This window comes from Schistocerca americana, chromosome 2, assembly GCF_021461395.2.
Source record: "Schistocerca americana isolate TAMUIC-IGC-003095 chromosome 2, iqSchAmer2.1, whole genome shotgun sequence".
NCBI lineage: Eukaryota > Metazoa > Arthropoda > Insecta > Orthoptera > Acrididae > Schistocerca > Schistocerca americana.
In genome coordinates this window covers 1015478327-1015502904 of record NC_060120.1, presented here as the reverse complement: position 1 = coordinate 1015502904, position 24578 = coordinate 1015478327, and the positions used below count along the sequence as shown (strand labels likewise).

Below are 24578 nucleotides of genomic sequence, written 5' to 3'. Positions count from 1 at the left end.
CGGTCATAATCAATAGGATGAGGATCCCAATTAATTGTGGCCCTTGCAGGACCTTCAAAGGACTGCTAGTTTCTCGATCGAGAAAAACCGGTGACTGTCATGAAGATATGGACCACCCACGGTTTCTACAGTGGTTTAAAAATCTGTTGCTCCAGTTTAGTGTTCCGACAGTGTTTGTGATGGATAATGCACCGTACCATTCCGTGATTTTAGACAAACCTTCCACCACTAGTGACCGTACAGAAACTTTGGTGCAATAGTTGCAGGTGAGAGACGTTGTTGCGGACATGAGCATGACAAAGCTGTTGTTATATTCGCTCGTAAAACAAAATAACCCTGTGACGCCTAAATACGCTGTAGATGAAATTGCAAGCGAACAGGATCACATGGTAATTAGGCTATCGTCTTATCACTGCCATTTTAATCCACTTTAACTCTACGGTCGCAGGTTCGAATCCTGCCTCGGGCATGGATGTGTGTGATGTCCTTAGGTTAGTTAGGTTTAAGTAGTTCTAAGTTCTAGGGGACTAATGACCTCAGCAGTTGAGTCCCATAGTGCTCAGAGCCATTTTTTTGTGTGAATTGTTAAAACTTTTAGTTTAAAGTAATCTGGTGTGTTGCAGACTTGCACCAGTGTAGTCTTTCAGAGGTGGTTGTGAGCGGTCGTGACTATGGCTGTGCCAAAAGGGAGCGGCAAGGTTCTCAGCCCGAAAGCTCATATACTCAAAAATTTGTTTCTTTCTGCCTCTGAATAAATTGTAACTTGATATTTAGAGGGTGCTTTCTGCCTACAATTTTAGATCTGTTTCTTTTTTTAAAAAAAAGCTTTTAGGAATAAAATTCTCATTTGTTAAAAGCAATTTGAGTTTGATTTCATCAGTTACTCCCTGGCAACTACATCCACGCTCACATAGTGTGATTAAATGTGTTAGTGTTCTTGATGAATCGTTAGTAAATAAAATAAATTTTTAAGAATATTTTTTTAAATATAAATAACACGGTTCATACATTATTATACGACGTTCTAAATGCAGCTGTTATGGTAATAATCTGGAATGACTTTTCATAGATATTGTAACTTACATTTACAACGAAGTAAATATTCCAGAACTCGAATCTAGAACAGCTGCCAACATGCGTAACGTAGAAGTAAATATCCTCGGAGTAGTGAAGCGACTTAAATCACTTAATAAAAGCAAGTCTTCTGGTCCAGACTGTATACCAAATAGGTTCCTTTCGGAGTATGCTGATGCAGTAGCCCCATACTTTAACAATCATATACAACCGTTCGCTCGCGATAGATCCGTACCCAAAGACTGGGAAGTTGCACAGGTCACACCAATATTCAAGAAAGGTAGTGGGAGTAATCCACTAAATTACAGGCCCATATCGTTAACGTCGATATGCAGCAGGATTCTGGAACATGTATTGAGTTCGAACATTATGAATTACCTCGAAGAAAACGGTCTATTGACACACAGTCAACATGGGTTTAGAAAGCATCGTTCCTGTGAAACACTACTAGCTCTTTATTCACATGAAGTGTTGAGTCCTATTGACGAGGGATTTCAGATCGATTCCTTATTTCTGGATATCCGGAAGGCTTTTGACACTGTACCACACAGGCGGCTCGTAGTGAAATTGCGTGCTTATGGAATATCGTCTCAGTTATGTGACTGGATTTGCGATTTCCTGTCAGAGAGGTCACAGTTCGTAGTAAATGACGGAAAGTCATCAAGTAAAACGGAAGTGATTTCTGGCGCTCCCCAGGGTAATGTTATAGGCCCTTTGCTGTTGCTTATCTATATAAACGATTTTGGAGACAATGTGAGCAGCCGTCTTCGGTTGTTCGGAGATGACGCTGTCGTTTATCGACTAATTTTGTCATCAGAAAATCAACACAAATTGCAAAACGATTTAGGAAAGGTATGCGAATGGTGCGAAAATTGGGAGTTGACCCTAAATAACGGAAAGTGTGAGGTCATCCACATGAGTGCTAAAAGGAATTAGTTAAACGTGGGTTACACGATAAATCAGTCTAATCTAAAAGCCGTAAATTCACCTAAATACCTAGATATTACAATTACGAACAACTTAAATTGGAAAGAACACACAGAAAATGTTGTGGGGAAGGATAACCAAAGACTGCGTTTTATTGGCAGGACACTTAGAAAATGTAACAGACCTACTAAGAAGACTGCCTACACGACGCTTGTCCGTCCTCTTTTAGAATACTGGTGCGCGGTGGGGGATCCTTCCCAGATAGGACTGACGGAGTACATCGAAAAAGTTCAAAGAAAGGCGGCACGTTTTGTATTATCGCGAAATATGGGAGAGAGTGTCACAGAATTGATACAGGGTTCGGGCTGGAAACAAAAGAAAGGCGTTTTTCGTTGCGACGGAATCTTCTCACGAAATTCCGATCACCAAAGTTCTCCTCCGAATGCGAAAATATTTTGTTGACACCGATCTACATAGGGAGAAACGATCACCACGATAAAATAAGGGAAATCAGAGCTCGTTCGGAAAGATATAGGAGTTCATTCTTTCAACGCGCTATACGAGAGTGGAATAATGGAGAATTGTGAAAGGCCGCGCGGGATTAGCCGAGCGCTCTAGGCGCGGCAGTTGTGGACTGTGCGGCTGGTCCCGGCGGAGGTTCGAGTCCTCGCTCGGGCATGGATGTGTGTGTTTGTCCTTAGGATAATTTAGGTTCAGTAGTGTGTAAGCTTAGGGACTGATGACCTTAGCAGTTAAGTGCCATCAGATTTCACACACACTTTTTTTAGAATTGTGAAGGTGGTTCGACAACCCCTCTGCCAGGCACTTGAATGTGATTTGCAGAGTATCCATGTAGATGTAGATGTACAAAACGTGCTTCGGGGCTATGGGCGTGTGCGGTGGCAGCTATTGCAACCTCGCAATCGCAGTATAGCCAACTACACGCGAACTGTCGAGTGGCATGTTTGACTGGCCCAGGTATAGAAGTGTGAAACACCCTGTATTTGATAGTATCTTTACATCTGATTAAATGAAACAATTTCTGTTACGCAGAAAACATAAGATTTATTTGACTCTGCAAGGATTTGGCGGGTGGAAAATTACATAACTGTTTGCGTTTAGTCTTCTGCTTTGATGTTCTCGTCGACGTCTACGTGGAAGACGAGGACGTTCTTGGTGTAGGAGTTGGGCACGTTGAAGACGTGGTTGTAGGGGATGCGCCGGTCGAAGGGGAAGGCGACCGGGCGGCCGTCTGCGAGCGAGACGCCCCAGTCGCCGGCGAGGGGCGCCCGAGGCTCGAGGGCGGTGGCGGGCGCGTCCTCCGCCAGGGGGCTGGCGATGACGTAGAGGCGGAGCGGCAGGCCGGCGCGGCGGCCGCGCGGCAGCAGCAGCCGGCCGGGGAATCCCCGGCGCGACACGCTGGCGGGCCAGAAGTCGCGCTTCCCCTGCAGCGCCGCCTCCACCGCCTCCACCAGCTGCGACGTTGGCACGGAGTCGGGCCGCGTGCTCACCGCATCACTGCTGTTGCGCTCGATCACGTTCTCGCCGGCTTGCACTGTACGGGACATCAAACGGCACGTCTTTATTACCGCTCTGCTGTTTACGTGCGGCTGTGCTCCACAAACCAATGTAAACTGCGCGGGCTGCAAATGTTACAATGAGGTGACAAAAATCACATACAGTATTCAGATGGCGGTAGTATCGCGTACAGAATGTGATTGATATTCCTGGCTGTGGCCGCCAGTATTTTATTTTGGTAGAAGCTCGCTTTGATGCAGCTTGATCCGCCAATTGTACTGAACTAGCTTCTGGTTGGTCGGCACGTTCGGGTGATATAGTCCGATTAAAACAACTTTGTACTTGACAGCTAGCCGAGCGCGTGACCGTGAGACAGTGCGGGCCAATCGCACGCCGACGTTCAGCACCCCTCCCCTGCATAGTTGCCACTGCTTATGCGTCATGGTTCAGTACCTGCTAACACCTGGTCTTGCGCGCGTAGTGTTGTGTGAACTGCATTATCTCAGTGTCTGATTCTCCTTTGTTTCCACTACGAGTGCGTGATAAATTACTGTAGTGACTTCTGTGTACAAAATGTCCGAAAATAAAAAGCGTGGTCGCCCTAGAGTTCGTAGTCCGAAATCATCTTCGAAGAAAGTTGGCCAAGGAATAGCATTGAGAGGACAATCGCGCGAATACGTCTGCAACGTAAGACAATATTTTGAGATGGAAAGGGAGACGGGAGGGCCTCTTCTTTCCGTTAATAAGGTAGTCGAGAGGGCTGCGGCATCATTAAGAATAAGCAGAACAACCGTTATAAACATGGCAAAGAGCAAAATGAAAAACTGAATACACATTGCGGGCCATCAAATCTTAACTCCGAACCGTCAAGTCTGGAAACTCCGGGGAAAAAACGACGCGTCGAGAAACGTGTGACGAATGTTGATTCTTTCGAACAGGATGCGATTCGCAGACATTTGTATGCATATTATCACCGTAGAGAGCATCCAACGTTAGAAAAACTGCATGTAACGCTTAAAGAAGCTGGTCTTTTTGTTGGCAGTAAGTCATCTCTTCGGCTGGTTTTATTAAACCTGGGATTTAATTACGAAACATTAAAGGGTCGTACAGTTCTCTTGGAACGGCAAGATATTGCTGCTTGGCGATGCCGATTTTTGGGACAGATAAAGGACATTGAATTCGATGATTTAGTGTGGCTAGATGAAACATGGGTGAATTCTGCTCATACACTGAAGACAGGTTGGTCTGACGGATCACAAGAAGGAATGGCAATACCTGTTTGCAAAGGAAGCAGAATTATTGTTGTTCATGCAGGTACCAAATTGGCTCTGAGCACTATTGGACTTAACTGCTGTGGTCATCAGTCCCCTAGAACTTAGAACTACTTAAACCTAACTAACCTAAGGACATCACACCCATCCATGCCCGAGGCAGGATTCGAACCTGCGACTGTAGCGGTCGCGCGGTTCCAGACTGAAGCCCCTAGAACCGCTCGGCCACACTGGCCGGCATGCAGGTACCGCCCATGGGTTTGTACCTGGCTGTTTACATGTTTTCAGGTCAAAGAAAAATTCGGTTTTTCACGAGGAAATGAACCACGCCACCTTTTTACGATGGTTTGAAAATTCATTGTTACCGAATTTGGAGAAGCCGTCGTACATCATCATTGACAATGCGCCATACCACACTGTTGTAAAGGACAGAGCCGCAACGCTATCTTCTAGAAAAGACGAAATTATACAGTGGTTACGGCGAAATAATATACAATTCGATGACGGAATGAAGAAAGTGGAAACATAAGCCACGACACCCGACATACGTTGTAGATGAAGTTGCCAACAAACATGGACATTATGTAATTAGATTACCTCCCTATCATTGTCACTTTAATGCTATAGAGCTAATATGGGCCCAAATCAAGGGTTACATAGCACGTGAAAACAAGACATTCAGGCTTTCAGAAGTGGAAAGACTTTTACACGAAGAATGTTGTAGTACATACAAAAGCTGTCATTCAGGAGGCATGGAAGAACGATTCCTTATTGGAAGATAGTGTTTGTCTTGGTATTTTGAGTTGTGTGATTTGTTGCGAAATTCATGGCACAAGACGAAAATGTAACTAACGGCGGTATATGTGTTGCTTTCTCCCGCCCCGCGTAAGTTATATCATCACTTCAACGGTATGCACAATACTATTCTCGTCTTGGCGAAACTGTAGCACCCACCCACTTCCAACAAGCTCTAAAAATAAATTCAAACCTTTCCGAAACTTTTTCTCGCTTTGACCCTCCACGAAAAATGTAAAGGGAAAAAGTGTGTCGCCGGCCGCGGTGGGCGTGCAGTTCTAGGCGCTGCAGTCCGGAACCGCGGGACTGCTACGGTCGCAGGTTCGAATCCTGCCTCGGGCATGGATGTGTGTGATGTCCTTAGGTTAGTTAGGTTTAATTAGTTCTAAGTTCTAGGGGACTGATGACCTAAGATTTTAAGACCCATGGTGCTCAGAGCCATTTGAACCATTTTTTTTTTAAAGTTTGTCGCTCACTTCATTTCTGATGTTGATTTGGAAAAAGTTCCGCGTCAGACGTGAGATTTTAATTTATTACTTCACTATTACTGGCTGTATTGCTCAGAACGTTTACAAACATTATCGAAATATGCCACTGAAGACATTAAAATTTTGTTGTTGTACGACACATGGTTTAGGAGATAGGGAATGATTAATATTAAGTAGCGTGAAAATTCGACTTTTCGTAAAAAGTTAAATAATTCTCTATTTCGGTTGCACAAAATTTTCACTGAGTTAAAAAAAGGTGTCAGAAGGTAGTCCTCGTATCACTCTACCATGTGCAGTTGCCAAATTATAAGAAACACGACTTCCATTTTTTACAGCGGTAACTGGCAACATTGCACGGCCGCTCCGCGAACTGTCAAGTACAAAGTAGTTTTAATCGCACTAGAGGCGCTAGAACGCCTAACTTCTCTTATTAATTACTTATATATTTTTCATTGTATTTAACCCAGTTCTCAGTTTGACAATCTCTCATGGTTACCCAGCGTGACTATCGTTTTTGTTTATTAAATTTCACTAGTTTTGAGAAACATCAGACTAACGATATTGCAACTGAAGTGCTTTGGACACATTCAGGTCGCTTTGACGTGCTTGGGAGACGAAGTACGTACGCTGCGCTAGTCAGTGTGTTTTGGGTGTTCGTATCGCGCGTTACTTAGATGTGAATATGTAATACTCACTCTGTTTCAGGTGTCCTTCAGAGCCAGACATTTTGTACTCTATATCTGTCGTAACCCAGTTGTGCGTAAGTAATACTCGCTCTGTCTAGAGCGTACTGGAGAGCCGGACAAGTGAGTCATATTTCGGAAGTTGGATGGAAAAGTTGCAATACAATTAAGAAAGCTATGTCGAGTGTTGTAAAAGACAGTGTAAATGTGTGGAAATTTCAATAATAACCAAACAGGATACATTAATGAGAATTTTCGCCTACCATCATTGTCAGTACTACAGATCTTGCCCTCTGTAGATACAGAGACTAACCTGGGCAAGTGGCATCCCGCAAAAAAGCACACTCACAGGTTCAAATTGACAGCATAGCGGCCCACGCCGAAGAAGATCCCACGACCGACCAGCTGTCTTCTGCACTGGGGACGCATCTTTGGAAGACGACAGGTTGGTGGAAAAAACTGTCAAAGACTCTTATTCAATCTCCCCAGATCTCTTCAGCTTCCAGATCTGACTTCCAAAGGGACACATAAATTTGTAACAAGGTATAGAAGGGCAGTGCATTGGCGGAACTATCGTTTGGACTCTGGTGAATCATGTGAAAACGTTTCCGACGCGATTGTGGCCGCACGACGGGAATTAATAAACTTCGAACGCGGAATGGTAGTTGGAGCTAGACGCATGGGACATTCCATTTCGGAAATCGTTAGGGAATTCAGTATTTCGAGATCCATAGTGTCAACAGTATGCAGAGAATACCAAAGCTCAGGCATTATCGCTCATCACGGACAACGCAGTATCCGACAGCCTTCACTTGACGACTGAGATCAACGGCGTTTGCGTGTAGAGTTGAGAGTTCTAGCAGACAGGCAACACTGCGAGAAGTAACTGCAACAATCAATGTGGGACGGACGACGAACCTATCTGTTAGGACAGTGCGGCGAATTTGGTGTTGACTACCGACGCGAGTGCATTTGCTGATAACACGACATCGCAGGCAGACCTTCACCTGGGCTCGTGACCATATCGGTTGGACCCTAGACGACTGGAAAACCTTATTCTGGTCGGATGTCCCGATTTCAGTTGGTATGAGCTGATTAGAGTGCGGCGCAGACCCCACGAAGCCACGGACCCAAGTTATCAACAAGACACTGTACAACCTGGTGATGGCTCCATAATGTTGTGGCCTGTCTTTACATGGTATGACTGCGTACTCTGGACCAACTGAACGGATCATTGATTGGGAATGAATACGTTCGGCTACTTGGAGGCCAATTACAATCATTCATGTTTCCAAAGAACGTTGGTAATTTTATGGATGACATTGCGGCATGTCACCAGGCCACAATTATTCGTGATTGTTTTGAAGAACATTCTGGGCAATTCGAGAGAATGCATTGGCCACTAAGATCGTCCTACATAACCCCCATCGAACACTGATGGGAATAATAGAGAGGTCAGTTCGTGCACAAAGTCCTGCACCGTGAACGACTTCTCAGTTGTGGACGGTTGTAGTGGCAGCACAGCGCAGTATTTTTCCAGGAGAATTGCAACGACTTTTTGAATCCATGCAACGTCGAGTTGCAGTACGACGCGATATTATGAGGTATCCCATGGTTTTTATCACATCATTGTGTTATACCACGGATCGGTAATTGAACCAGGGGTATAACTAGACCCGGGAAACTGGGGCTATCTCTGGCACGAGGCCCACAAAAAAGACAGACTGTACGTCACAGAATGTGACATTACAGGCCTTACACGAATGTCAGCAGTCGTATCCGGTGGGGAGCGAGTAACTATTTTAGACCAGTTCTATAATTCTTGACTGCTCGTTTAAGTGAATACAGGCTCCCGATAGCACACGACGAAATTAATACCTGTAATGGGTATCTTTTCAATTACATGTTCATTTCCCGTGGGCCGAGGATTGATGATATATGCCAGACAAGCCGACTAGTGTGACGTCAAAAGTTCGTTGTGGGGCGCGTATTTCTCGTGGGGCCCCCCTCTGGCTCTTGCTTTACCTAGCACGCAAAAGAATGAAACGAAAAAAATTAGGAAAAATTAAAATTCGTGTTTGCACGGTTCTCTTCCTAGTAGGAGAGAATGTTGTACCTGTATGGTAGGCACACATGATGTTACCTGGTTGGTATTTCGATCTATAGCCCGATTTACCCCTTGCCGTATCATTTAGTTCGACGAAATTTGTGCCTAAGCGATTGGAGACTACTAGGCAGAAAAGAGCCAGCGTGATGCGCGACACATTCGCCGTACAAGCCGACTCGCGGATACCTGTTGTAAATATGAAGTTACAATTAAATCAATAACATTAGCCGCTGACAGGCGTTGATATACATCAATGGGCACAGTTGAAAATGTGTGCTCCGACCGGGACTCGAATCCGGGATTTCCTGCTTACATGCCAGAAGCTCTAGCCATCTGAGCCACCGAGGGTACAGAGCAGGCTGTTCCAGCTCGTGGGCTCCGTTGTGAGCCGCGGAGCGCTCCCTGCTCCAGGGAGCCGTGTCGCTCGCTGTGACCAGTCAAGTGGGCCGGCACGCCGGCACGTGGCACGGCTGGCTGGGGCAGGCGGCAAGGCAAGCGTTTCGATGTGCCATCTGTGTCTTACAAGATCGACAACCTCACACTCTTAGCTGCTAAGACGTGGTGACGTGCTACACCAGGAAAAACGATCTTCAGGAAATAAATAAGAAACAAATGTTTTACAAGAAATTGCATACTAAATTTATTGGGCCTCCGTAGTTTGAAATTTTCTTTTCATTGCAAGATCGGAAATGTCAGGCGTCAAAGTGTTCGCAGCGTTAATGCGGAGGATGGCCTTCATTGTTGCATCCTGAAGAAGCGATCATTCCTTACTTTATAACTGTTTTCATTGCTCAGAAAAGCTGCTCACATCAAAACGTAGATCCAAACATGCACGTGATCTGAGCGGCATTGTTGTGAAGTTTGGGAAATGTTTTTTCTGTAATGAACACTACCATCGTGACAAATACAACGTGTTGTAGTACCTCTCTTTCAACAAAGTTGAATTTTGCAAATCAATAATCTCCAATTGAAGTGACGATGACAATTCATCGGTGGAAACTGAAAAAGGAGTGCTGAACACCTTAAGTTCCATTTCCAAACTAGTGAGGTCTCGGAATCGTGTTTCAAACGACGTGATGAGCTGCTTTAAGTTTGCTTGGTAATCGCCGAAAGTAGTACCTTCAGGTAGTTTTTAAGAAGCAAGATGATTGAAGAACGTTAGATGTCCATTACTCATCTGCCTCTCAAATAAACGTAACTTTTCCATGAACACTTTGATCTGGTCGTGCATGTCAACGATTAGCTGCCCTTTGCCCTGCAATGAAAGATTTAAATTATTCAGATGCATAATTATGTCAGCTAGGAACGTCAGGTCTGATATCCATTTTATATCTTTCAGACAACGCATTTCTTCCCCTTTCATTTCGAGAAAAGGGGTATTTCCTCACTAATGGCAAAGAAAACATCAAGAACTTTTCCCTGACTCAGCCAACGAACTGTACTGTGGTAAGATATATCCCCATACTCCACTTCCACATCTTTCAGGAATCCTTTGACGACGCACAAAATTCACACACTTCACGACATCTTTCATTACGCCACCTAGCTCTACTGTTTCAGCACACAGTGCCTCTTGGTGCATTACAGAACACGAACTATGTTGCATGTTTTGATACCCTCCGTATTACGAGTCCGTTTTTAAACATACGTCTACTGGTATGTCGTTCTTAAGCCTGGCTACCAGTTCTCTGCGTGCAACGCCTTCTGCCTGACTGTATTTAATTCTTTATATTGTACCTCTTCGCAGAATTAAATACTTTATGACATACAAAACACTGCGGTCGACCACCCCTCTCAGTGAATAGAAAGGTATCCTTCAATAGAGGTACAGAGCTCCCGCGGCTAGTCATAGCTGTCATTGAGCACGGATTATTACGGCTGCATGCGGCCAGGGGGCAGTGAGTTGGCTTTCCCCCTCCACGCGGGCTCCGAGCTGCCGCAGTGAGCGCTCCGGAGCGCTCCGGCTCCCTGGAGCTCGGTTGGAACAGCCTTGTACAGAGGATAGTGCGACTGCAGGGACTTACCTCCGTCGCGCTCCCCGTGAGACCCACACTCTCAACTTATAGTCCACACACTACATTCGTAGTGCCCCTGCCATTATACCCATTACTCGCGGCAGACAATCCACAGAGTCCCGTAAGAGTTCAGGCAATTCGTGTGCATCCGCACTGAGGAAGGTCATCAGCCGGTCAGCCTTCAATGATATGAAGATGGCATATGTTCTTTTGGACATGTCCGAAAGAACAGATGCCATCTTCATATGTTGTAAATATGGTTCTCGTGCGACACACCGGATGGATGTTGTTGTGAAAATCCCACAATACTTCGTCGGCGCAGTTGACCGATGCAGTACGATGCGCCAGAGCCATACGCTGAACACGTTGGTCTTCCTTCTCGTTTGTTGCACGTAATCTTCCTGAGCCCGGTATTGCTGAGACTGTACATACTCGTGACCACCGCTGCCATCAGTCATGTACATTGGATACATCCCTGCCAAGACTTCCTGCAGTATCGCAGAAGGACCGTACCGGTTCTCGTAGCCCTATTACACCACTTCGTTCAAACTCAGCGAGGTGTAGATAATGGCGTCATTGACACCTTAAAGGCTTTCCAGACTAAAATCATATCGCCACGTCCAGTCTCGGAGGTAAATAACGACACGACTGTTGCAGCGTGTATTTAAAGCAAACCTAATTTAAATTTTTATTTGGCATTAAAATAGTGAAGCCACAGTCACAGTACATACAATTTTTCTTTTTTAAAAATAACGACGTAGTTCTTTGAAACCGGTAATGTAACCCCTTCCTTTTTAAAAGAAAAGTTTTATGTTCTGTGGCTATGGCTTCACCATTTTAGTGTCAAATAAATGTTTATGTTATATTATGATCACACTCCTTACGACAATTATGTCGGAATATAGAAACATAATTTACATCTCCTTAGTGGCAGTACTTGCGCTGCTCTTATGCTGCTAGCGCGCAGTACGAACAGATATCATCTTTCAGGCGGAAAAGCACGCCTTCCAACTTTCGATTATGTCGCCCTACTCCTTCTTGGTGTAGCGATTTTTTTTTCTCGTCAGTGTATCAGTCACGCTCGCTTTATTCACGGCTGTTAACACTAACTTCTAGCAGCAAACTCAAGACTGAAAAATTTAAGCTGACTGTAAATTTCGTTTTTACTGGTTACCTGAAACTATCCTCACACTGGCTATAAGAGCTGCCATGTTACCAGCCGATGATCTGTCCTGTTTACAGGTTATAGACGACACGAGCAGATAATAAACGAGAAAAGGAAGGTAATAAAAAAATATGCGCAAATAAAAAGTCAATACGATGACGACAATGACGCGGTAAAGTATTAGGAAAAACTACACTTACACCAGTATATTGAATAAAAGTAATAATTAATGCCATTTTGATAAGATTTAGAAATAAAAATTTTTAAAGCACTTAACGAGATTTGAACCCGCGGCCTTTTACACAGCCACAAAGTATCTTACACTTCCCTATTCCACCACCTGGCATTGCATTCTTACATTTATTAATTTCCAGAACCGGTTGCAACGATGAACCGTTGCCTTCCTCCGTGATGATAATAGTTGTACACTACTGGCCATTAAAATTGCTACACCACGAAGATGACGTGCTACAGACGCGAACTTTAACCGACATGCAAATGATTAGCTTTTCAGAGCATTTACACAAGGTTGGCGCCGGTGGCGACATCTACAACGTGCTGACATGAGGAAAGTTTCCAACCGATTTCTCATACACAAATAGCATTGACTGGCGTTGCCTGGTGAAACGTTGTTGTGATGCCTCGTCTAAGGAGGAGAAATGTCTACCATCAAGTTTCTGACTTTGATAAAGGTCGGATTGTAGCCTATCTCGATTGCGGTTTATCGTATCGCCACATTGCTGCTCGCGTTGGTCGACATCCAATGACTGTTAGCAGAATATGGAATCGGTGGGTTCAGGAATGTAATACGGAACGCTGTGCTGGATCACAACGACCTCGTATCACTTAGCAATCGAGATGACAGGCATCTTATCCGCATGGCTGTAACGGATCGTGCAGCCTCGTCTTGATCCCTGAGTCAACAGATGGGGACGTTTGCAAGACAACAACCATCTGCACGAACAGTTCGACGACGTTTGCAGCAGCAAGGACTATCAGCTCGGAGACCACGGCTGCAGTTAACCCCGACGCTTCATCACAGACAGGAGCGCCTGCGATGGTGTACTCAACGACGAACCTGGGTGCACGAATGGCAAAACGTCATTTTTTCGGATGAATCCAGGTTCTGTTTACAGCATCATGATGGTCGCATCCGTGTTTGGCGGGCGACATGGCGGTGAACGCACATTGGAAGCGTGTATTCGTCATCGCCATACTGGCGTATCACCCGGCGTGATGGTATGGGGTGCCATTGGTTACACGTCTCGGTCACCTCTTGTTCGCATTGACGGCACTTTGAACAGTAGACGTTACGTTTCAGATGTGTTACGACCCGTGGCTCTACCCTTCATTCGATGCCTGTGAAACCCTACATTTCAGCATGATAATGCACAACCGCATGTTGCAGGTCCTGTACGGGCCTTTCTGGATACAGAAAATGTTCGACTGCTGCCCTGGCCAGCACATTCTCCAGATCTCTCACCAATTGAAAACTTCTGGTCAATGGTGGCAGAGCAACTGGCTCGTCAGAATACGCCAGTCACTACTCTTGATGAACTGTGGTATCGTGTTGAAGCTGCATGCGCAGCTGTACCTGTACACGCCATCCAAGCTCTGTTTGACTCAATGCCCAGGTGTATCAAGGCCGTTATTAGGGCCGGAGGTGGTTGTTCTGGGTACTGATTTCTCAGGATCTATGCACCCAAACTGCGTGAAAATGTAATCACATGTCAGTTCTAGTATAATATATTTGTCCAATGAAACCCGTTCATCATCTGCATTTCTTCTTGGTGCAGCAATTTTAATGGCCAATAGTGTATATTCGCATGTGACACCGAATCGCGTGTTGCGCGAAAGATTCCAGTTCTATTTGGTTAGTGCTGTGTGTAGCACATCAATTACTGATGAGCGGGAAGCAAGCCAACACACAAATCACAAAAACCGAAATTGCAAAGAGAAGAGCAAGAGGAGGGTAATGACCTTACATCATCATTCTGCATGGAAGAACTACAGAAGCCTATCAAACAAAGTAAAAATGGCAACTCAGATGGCTTGGATGATGTACGAACCGAGCAAATTAAACACCTCGCTTTAAATACAACTTTTCGATAACTGTGTAAGGAGAAACCAAATTCCAATGATATGGCGGAAGAGTCGAGTGAATGCTTTGCTGAAACCTGGCAAAGAAGGAAATGATCCAAAGAATTTTAGACCAGCGGCACTTCTTTGTCATCTTTACAAAATACTGGAAAGCTTGATTTTAAATCGCCTATCGTGTGCATTTAACTCCTCACTTATAACTGGATTTTGTCCAGGTAAAAGCTGTACTGGACAATTGGTAAATCACACACAATTTATAGAAGATGGCTTTGAATCTCTGAAGGTGACAGGAGTGGCATTTGCCGACTTATCAGCGGCGTATGATAAGGTCTACAATCTGACCAAAGATTTAGGTCTAACCAGACTCATCGCCTCCTTTCTGCGTAATCGCAGGTTCTTCGTCGACTTTCAAGGACAGCGTGTTCGATGGAGACTACAGAAGAATGGCCTCCCGCAAGGAAGTGTTTTGTTTCCAATTCTGTTTAATATATACACGAACGACCAACCTATAGCCCCAAACACCAGGAGCTTCTTATTTGCTAACGTCGCTCTACCCACCCAGAGCACAGATTTTGAATCGTTGGAGGACAACTTCACGAATGCCCTTGAAGATCTATCTAGATATTACAACACAAACCAGCTTAAACCAAACCCTTTAAAGACTCAAGTGTGTGCTTTTCATTTGAGACTCAAGGACGCCACTAGAAAGTCGAAAATACTATGGTCGGGGGTCGAACTGGAATACTACGAGGCTCCAAAATACCTGGGAGTGGTATTTGACAGATCTCTCACTTTCAAAAAGCACTGCATGAAATGCAAGTCGAAAGTTTCTACCAGGAACAATGTGGCCGGATCACAGTGAGGAAGTCAATCTGAAACAATCCTAACATCTGCAATGGCACTATGCTATTCTGCCGCAGAGTATGCCTGTCCTGTTTGGTATAATTCAACTCATGCCAAACAGGTGGATGTAGCTCTCAACGAAATCTGTAGAATTATAACAGGTTGCTTGAAATCGAATGGCTTCACCATCTCGCAGGAATAGCACCACCACCTGTTCGAAGAGAGATAGCTACGAACAAGGAAAGAAAAGCAGTGGAACAGGAAATTACCCGCCTTCTGTATGGGCATGAACCGCATCCGCAACGACTGAAGTCAAGGAAGAGTTTCCTTAGGACATCAAAGGAACTTAGAACCACTGTTGAAAAAGCTAGGCTACAACTATGGAGGACTACGACCTACCTTCCCCTTGGTTGGAAAAGAGTTGTTGAAGCTTTACCTCCAGGCCATGAAGGGGAATGGACAACTTGGAAGTCACTGAATAGACTGAGATTCGGAGTTAAAAGATCAAAAGTTAACTTGGCTAGATGGGGATACAGTGATCCAAATGATATTCAGTGTGACTGTGGAGAAGAACAGACAGTTTGGCACAGTCAACGTGGCGATTGTGCCCAGTCTCCTGCACAGAAGATGACCTTCAACAAGCAACAGAAAATGCATTGGAAGAGGCTAAGTTTTGGTCAAAAGTAATTTAATCATAACTGTGTAAAATGTATGTACTTGTACCTGCATGTTCCTGACACGAGAATAATAATAATAATAATAAGTGCTCTGTGTGGAAAATGCGTATTTCTTTAGCATCCTTGTGTGTGTATGTGTGTGTGTGTGTGTGTGTGTGTGTGTGTGTGTATTATCATGTCCGATGAAATGCGAAACAGAAGGGGGCAGGGCCTTGGAGTCGGGATCCAAAATTCCTAACACATCAAAAAAGAAATGCGGCCAAGGAATTGGATGTAAAGTAATCAGTGGTTGTGGTGGTTTGGCAATGGCGAACAGGTCGGTCATGACGTTGAGCGCTATGACTGGAGGAAACGAGCTCCAACGCGTGAAGTGCCAAGCGGTAAGTAATTTTAATCAGATACTAGTGACTGCTTGTACACTCACGTGAAGGAACACGCACTAGAGACCTCCATGAGCAGTTTCCAGCATTATCTAAAAAATGGTTCAAATGGCTCTGAGCACTATGGGACTTAACACCTCAGGTCATCAGTCCCCTAGAACTTAGAACTACTTAAACCTAACTAACCTAAGGACATCACACACAGCCATGCCCGAGGCAGGATTCGAACCTGCGACCGTAGCGATCGCGCGGTTCCAGACTGGAGCGCCTTGAACCGCTCGGCCACCAGCGGCCGGCCCAGCATTATCTATTGCTTTTGTTGTTGTGAGGCGTAAAGCTGCATCTTGCTTAGCGTTTGTAGATATTATGAATTCTACATATTTAAGAGCTGGGAATGTATTAAAGCAATTTGGAGGATATTGTTAACACTTCAATTACAGAGTTTTATATGATTAAAATTCTATATATTTTTAAAATTAGTTACATAACGTGCCGACAGTTAAACCATACCTTGTCAGTTGTGCACCATCTTGTAACTGGAAACGGAAGGTCTTCTACCATGGAACAGGCGACAATTGTAAATGAACTGAGTTTTTTAAATGTCTTAACAACTTCCTCTTTCTTAAAAATCGAAATTTGCGATAGTTTCCAACACCTTCTATTTCAAAATGTTTTAACTTGTAACTGGTTTCTGATAATACTACCTCTTAATTTCATTTCGCTTACTGATTATTTTTTTGTACTAGAGTAATAACGTAACACATAGATTATTAAATACAGTACTGACAAGATTTTCTCGATTGCAAGATTTTTAAATTTTAACAGAATTTTTGTTCCCAAGTACAAGACATATTGTAACTTGGTACAGTTTTTCATATTTAGGAAACTCTTACTTCTTCGGTGTAACTCTTGTAAATTCAGAAAAAATTCAGTGCTGAATCCACAGTGAGCACGTAAAAATGCCTAGAAAATAGTGTCTCCCGCCCAGTGTGAGGGTCTGGTGAGAGATTTCGCCTAATATCAGGCAGTCCACGTAACATAACCGTCATCCGTTTCCTTCTTTATGACACATCTCGACCGCTCTCTGCAGGGGCAATGAAGATGCTCCTTCAGCGTTTTCGACGGGAAGTGTTTGATCATCCACAAAAGAGCCCGTAATTGGCCTCCCCCTGAGTTTCATCCCTCTTCACAGGAACCGCTTTGGAGAAATACAAGTTGAAGTAAATCTTCTGTTTACTGCGATGTATTGTTCGCTAATCATTTCTGCTCCTCTCCAACTTTCCTACGACGACAGTTGCCGCACCATTCTGTAGCCAACCAGCCCTTGCAACTGTGTACGAAGTCGCAGACAACAGAGGATATTGGGATGTTGGTACAATGCTGCGACAAACGTCTAAAGTTGGAGCGGCGACTGTGTAGAGAAGTAGTTGTAGCCAACTGTTGCAAATAAAACAGTTTTGATTTTCACAGTGGTTTCCATTTCGCGACCGATCTTACCTTACTTTCCCAGTAGCCCTCGTACGTAAATCAGCTGTATCGGGACGCGACTTTTGGCGGGAAACTACATCATTTTATACGATAAGGCTCAAGCCCTGGCACCCAGAAGCGGATACCACAATAGGTCATACGGACAACCGCAGAGGTTACTACACATGCAAACAATTTTAGCTGGAAACATGAAAGTGAGAAGCTCAATGATACGTGGTTTTTGGTTGTGAAGAGGAAGTGCATGAACATCAAGAACAACTTGTTTCACCACAGCATGCTTCTGTGACAAGACTGAAAAAACTTATTCAGTTAGACTTTCAGCGTAATGTTAAAGTCACTAACCCCAACGCATTGGGCTAAGACATGCGACGTCATCTCTATGCATTCAATTAAAGATCTATTAATGTTCTCCGATTCCGGCAAACATACAGGTCAGTAGTAGGAATTGTGATAAGCGAATTATACCAATAGATCTAATAGTTTCTTTCCCTATTAGAATAATAAACGTAATGAACGAAATGCTGCGATGAATCTTAAAGGGAAGTTGAACCCTAAGGTGTTTGTACCCCCTCAGTAATTAAGTTAAATTTTTTTGAAAAAAGAAGCAAGAACGTTGCAGTTGCATGTTACCCCATAAGAACTGCACTGTTGGAAACAGGTAACGTCAAAAGACCATTTCACGAACTGCTTGAGAAAGATTTAGATATGTGTGAAATGTGGGACGATGAGCGTCTTTTCCCTAACAAATGAATAAAAATTCTAAAGAAAAAGGAGGAGCCATCCAAGAGTAACAACTCTAAACAACAAACGTACCATCATAAACAGTGCCACATGTCCTCATTCCACAAGACTGTCTAGAGGTTGAATTATCGACGACACTGACAGTTTCTTCCAGCACGAGAAAGAAATGGCTGCTAGCGGATGGTAGGGGAAGGCACTACCGTGTATGCGCCCTTAGGAGACTCTCGCCGATGCGGCTAATTGAAGTGGTTGACGGAGGTCAACTGCTAAAGATCAGTAGTGACTAAGTTTAGTTAGTAGCCCTCTGGCGACATTTTAATATGAATAAAATAAGTCTATAGTGGTCGACAACATTCGAATGGTTTCGATTTCTCGTCTCCTATTAGCCAACTCCTCTTCTTTGAATGTGCGCGTAGGAAAGTGCGTTGTTGATCTCGGCTACAGAGGCTGGTAGCGTAAGGGAGGGCGGGTACTATGTGGTACTCTTTCTCGTGGAGGGGCTATTTACTACTATCTCTTTGCACAGTCGAACAAGAGGAGGATTAAAATGATGTCTATGATGCCTACAAGCAACGAACAACTTGTAACGTGCGGTGTTGCGTATCAGTGTTTTGGAGCATGTGATTGCTGCAGGTTTCTGTGGAAGAGAGTTTTAAACAACGTGTTCACGACCGTTTATTGACAACACTGATTTAATCCGGATATAAAATTTATGTGAAGACGGCGTCGGACCATACTCTACTTGCTCTTCACCACAATGACGGTGATACCATAGCCAAGAAAACCTTTCGTTGCCCGATTGCCAGGAACTTATCTGCATTAAGTTTCAGACTATAGGGACATAAGCTTTACTGTGAAATTGAAAATTAGCCCTTCCACAGTTTGATAAGACATCATCAGTTTATAATGGTATTGGCCGAACACAAGGAATAATAAGACAATAATATATTTCAGGGTACGAAATATAAGAGAAGTTGTCACGTAAGAACGAGGAGCTCAAAGTAGGTTGTAAATAATAAAATAGAAATCCAAATGAAAACTCGAAGAATAGACATAAATGTACTAATACAAAGTAAAGAAAATAGAAGCGAACGGAGCATTACGTCATTTAGAGAAGAAACAAGTATGAATGCCTTCGAGGCGTGCGACGTATAGTGTGTCAGAGCCAGCCTGTTAGAACTGTTTCACGTCTATAGCTCGAAGTTGTCAAAAACAAATTAAGGAACAGCTTTCTATCAAGATGAAGCGGGAAGGCGTTACGAAAAATCTTCATCGTCGCTTAGGGCTGAATTATACCAACGGCTGACTAGACTTATACGAGTGTTGTGTGATGTCACAACCATGTCGACTTCACTCTCCCAAATATCAATTTCACCACATAATCTATCATACGAGTAGCTGCTCCGAGCTATTACTTATTGTTGAATGCTATTCTGGTTAACATCTTTTACGATGAGAGCTGGTGACGTCAACAAAACCTGGTAGATACGGAGATACGGAAAAACAATCCTTCATGAATATATAACTGGATTAAAATAGTTTTTTCCCTTCTTCTACTCACCTAGCCATGTAAAGTAGCACCCACAATCATTCGTTAGAAAAGACGTGGTAATTCAACAGAAACAGTGATTATAGAGCAGGTTGGCGTTCATGCGATTGCGCTATCAGACACTGTTTACGTACCTTGGTAGACGAAGCGGTCGAATTCTAAAAAGTATTGTCTGGCGTAGTCGAGAGGTATCTCGTTGCCGAGTGGATTGACTTGTGGTCCGTAGAAGACACGGAAGATGGCCTTTGTCGGCTTCTCACTGGACACCTTGATGCAGTACGTGAACGGCTTGTGGTTGAGACGTGGCTGGCGGGCGAAAATCTTCACCTTCTCGGCTTCTTCGGCGCTGGATACTTTGAGCGTGTTGTCCACCTCAATGTCGTAGGACTCGAAGAATGTCACTAGCTTCTCTACGTCCACAGACTCGATTTTCACTCCGGGGAACTCCAGCTGTAATGCAAGACAGGTGGTTCTCGATTTAATTTCGCATGTGCGTAGAACAGAGGAAGAGGACCTGTTATATTTGTGATATATGTACAACCCCTTTCTGACATACAGTCTATGGGCCTTAAAGGGAGTGTGACATGAAGTACTGCTCTTTTGTAGCGCTGCTAATTGCAAAATGAAAGTTTCATGAGAGTCCACTGAACGAGTTAATGTTCATCTCCGGACGAACGACCTAAGAGTTGTTGGTTTCATGGTTTTACAATATTTAAGCTTTCTGAGAGCAGTGACAATAAGTCTGGAGTACAACAGACGTGTTATCCATGGACAAAGACGAGACAGTGGTGCCGGCCGGAGTGGCCGAGCGGTTCTAGGCGCTTCAGTCTGGAACCGCGCGACCGCTACGATTGCAGGTTCGAATCCTGCCTCGGGCGTGGATGTGTGTGATGTCCGTAGGTTAGTTAGGTTTAAGTAGTTCTAAGTTATGGGGGACTGATGACCTCCGATGTCAAGTCGCATAGTGCTCAGAGCCATTTGAGACAGTGGTAAGAGCAACTATTGTCATGCAGGACATTGTCCCTCCCATGCTGCTTCACAAACTTCTGCAGCTCCATGTATTTAATGTCAAATGAAATTCCGTTTTAATTTAGTTAGTTACGTGTTCCAATAACAATAACTATTGGAATGTGTCCTGCGTCAACTGAACACTTCTTGAAACTATGTATTTATATAGCGTCATGCTAGCTAGTGGATAATGTTATTTTACAAGGATCATTTATTAATGTGGAGCTAGTCATTTTATCTTCATATTAATCGGTCATACGCAAAATATGGGTACATCCTGATCATTTAGTGGGTTGAGAACGCCTGTAGACAACGAGAAGAAATTTTATGTTACATTTGAAAGCAACATTTTTGCTGTGTGATGGTTTTCGTGAAATCTTTGTCAAAAGGCTTTATACAATTTATGTGTTCGGTAGATATCTCTTTTCTGTGCCAAATTTAGTTTCACTACAAGGGAACACAGGTAGTATCTTCATGTATTGTGTTTGCGAATATCCTTATTCGTACTTTAAAAGTCAAATAATTGTTAAATTCAAAGCTCTTTAGTCAATATTTGTACGACACCGTTTTCGATATTCTCAGCTACTTAAACGAATACCCATCCCTTGACTTTGTGCAACGAATACTTTCTACCTAAGTAAGGAGTTAATCAAATATTATGACTAGAGCATAACATAATGTTAACATACTAGTATCTACGTAATTAATTTGGCAAAAGTAAATGACCCAAAAAAGTTAGCAAATGTGTAACACGATTTTTACAGTTCTAGGTTCGATCCACATGCACGCCCAAGAACTTAGAACTTTCTGCTGTATTTATTTTTTGTTTTTGGTGTATTATATTAATCTTAGGCGATTTAGATGACAACATTAATAAAAAATCTGATTGAATTGTCTCATGTAGAGAAATCAGAGGGAGCGACCTGTTTTACTTGATAAAAACTTTCTAAAGCCAAGATAGCATAAATATTTCTTTATTTACAACGAACGGTTTATACAGACTTCGCTGTCATCCTCAGGTCTTCGAAAAATTTCGTTATAAAATATGTTCATTTTGGTGTGATGTTGCAATTAAAAATGAATACATTTTGTGACAAAAGTTGACAGCAAAGTCAGTCGAAACCGGTTGTTGAAAATAAAGAAATATTTTGCGATCTTGGCTTTATTAAAGTTTTTGCCTAATAAAAAGTCTTTTCCAATTTTATTCATCGATGCCTCTTTGCTCAGCTTGATAACAATACTTGTACTTCCCACCCATAGCATTACCTCCCCCCTGGGTCAAATACAATGAAGCGCTAAAGAAACTGGTATAGGCATGTGTATTCAAATACAGAGATATGTAAACAGGCAGAATACGACACTGGGGTCGGCAACGCTTATAAAAGACAACAACTGTCTGGCGCAGTCGTTAGATAGGTTACCGCTGCTACAATGGCAGGTTATCAAGATTTAAGGAAGTGTGAACTTGGTGTCATAATCGGCGCACGAGCAGTGGGAGACAGCACCTCCGAGGTAACGGTGAAGTGGAAATTTTGCCGTACGACCATTTCACGAGTGTACCATGAATGTCAGGAATCCGGTAAAACATCAAATCTCCGACATCGCTGCGGCCGGAAAAAGATCCTGCAAGAACGGGACCAAAGACGGCTGAAGATAATCGTTCAGCGTGACAGAAGGGCAACCATTCGACAAATTGATGCAGATTTCAATGCCGGGCCATCAACAAGTGACAACGTGCGAACCATTCAACGAAACATCTTCGATATGGGCTTGCGGAGCCGAAGGCCCACTTGTGTACCTTGATCACTGAACGACACAAAGCTCTACGCCTCGCCTGGGCCCGCCAACACCGAAATTGGACTGTTGATGACTGGAAACATGTTGACTGGTCGGACGCGTCTCGTTTCAAATTGTATCGAGGGGATGGACGTGTATGGGTATAGAGACAATCTCATGAATCCATGGACCCTGCACGTCAAAAGGGGACTGTTCAAGCTATTCGAAGCTCTGTAATGGTGCGGGGAGTGTGTAGTTGGAGTGATATGGGACCCCTGAAATGTCTAGATACGACTCTGACAGGTGACACGTACGTAAGCGTCCTGTCTGATTACCTGCATCCATTCATGCTCATTATGCATTCCGACGGACTTTGGCAATTGCAGCAGGACAATGCGACACCCCACATGTCCAGAATTACTACAGACTGAGTCCAGGGACACTCTTCTGAGTTTAAACACTTCTGCTAGCCACCAAACTCCCCAGACATGAACATTATTGAGCATATCTAGGATGCCTTGCAACGTGCTGTTCAGAAGAGATCTCCAATCCTCGTACTCTTACCGACTTATTTACAGTCCTGCAGGATTCATGGTCTCAGTTCCCTCCAGCACTACTTGAGATACTAGTCGAGTTCATGCCACGTCGTGTTGCGGCACTCCTGCGTGCTCTCGGGGACCCTACACGATGTTAGGCAGGTGTGCCAGTTTCCTTGGCTTTACAGTGGAATATCGTAATGAATAACGCTGACCATTAACACTAGTGGATAGATGATCGAACCCTGTCGAGTGTCAATAGAAACTTTTCCTCATGCTGGAAAGATCGTATACATCCTTCGACAGCAATGTCACTGGTTGTTTATTATTTTCAATTGAAATAGAGACAAATTTGGCATTTTCAGTAAATAGGTGTGAAACTTCGCGAAGAACCAGGACGTCGGACATTGATTCCTTGAGAGTTTCTGGTTCCCTTAAAGCCCAAGTCGCCTCTCATAGTATATTAATTGGGGTACTATTTGTTCAGCATCTATGTTTGTGCGTTCAGACGAAGAGAACAAATATCGTCGCATTTGTGTTTTTAGTTCCTAGTTCAGAAGTGTACAACAAGTGATGAAGGTGTTCTAGTAAGGCAACTGACTTACCTCTTGCCTAGTATAAGGTTCAAGGTAGTTCTGGTACTGCTGGAAGATGTTTAGGACTCTCTTGACGATCTGGAAGTATAGTGGGTCTCTCAGCATGGTCTCAAATTTGCTGAGAACACTGGTGGCACCCTGCAGACAGGAAAATAACAATAAAATGCATATTTTATGACAGTTCTGATTGTTTATCTTTCTATTACGCCATGTCGGGCGTTGGCACTTACCCCGTATCTCTGCGTAGGGTTGAGGTTTTTGCCAATGAGCGACAAGATATCCTTGTAGTAGGACCCGTAGTACCTGGCGTTGAGGGAGTCGGGGGTGCACTGTACGAGATTCCCCAGCAGTTCGGTCGCTTCGCTCTCTTTAAACGTTATCCTGCCCTCCGTCGCCTGGAGTACAGAGCGCAAAAGTTCAAGGAATCCGGGCACTGTAGCTGCTACAGTCTGGTGGACAGGGAAACTGGGCTATGCACTCACCGTTACGATGTGCTCCATGTCAACGACGTCGAACAGTCTGTACTCGCTGTACCAGATCCTCTCCAGGGCCAAGACGTCAGTACTCATAAGGTTCAGTTTTGCGGGACGCATAGCGATTTCGACTCCGTTCTGCAGCCTGAGCTTCGGGTTGTAGCTGGTCTGGAAATGAAAAAGGAACCATCTCAGCGGCAAGCTCATATATGGAAGAATTTAGTATCAGGTGGAACATTCACATCTAAAAGTTTGGTTATGGATGCAGTCGCGGAATTCATGTGTATGGATAAAAATGTAAAAGTTCGTTAGTTCAGAATTGTGTATCTCCGAAAGTTTTCAACCGATATGTTTTTACGTATCTATTT

General features: G+C 43.8%; 1 protein-coding gene across 1 annotated transcript in view; it reads right to left on the bottom strand.

The window, feature by feature from the left end:
- Positions 1-3119: 3119 nt before the first annotated feature.
- LOC124594629 (hexamerin-like) overlaps positions 3120-24578 on the bottom strand; it is a 54890-nt gene continuing 33431 nt past the window's right edge. The window contains exons 6-10 of the mRNA XM_047132999.1: positions 24220-24378; positions 23968-24132; positions 23747-23875; positions 19956-20271; positions 3120-3556 (exon numbers count right to left, since the gene is read on the bottom strand). Of these exons, the coding sequence (XP_046988955.1) occupies positions 3120-3556; positions 19956-20271; positions 23747-23875; positions 23968-24132; positions 24220-24378 (1206 nt within the window). The remainder of the gene's footprint in view (positions 3557-19955; positions 20272-23746; positions 23876-23967; positions 24133-24219; positions 24379-24578) is intronic.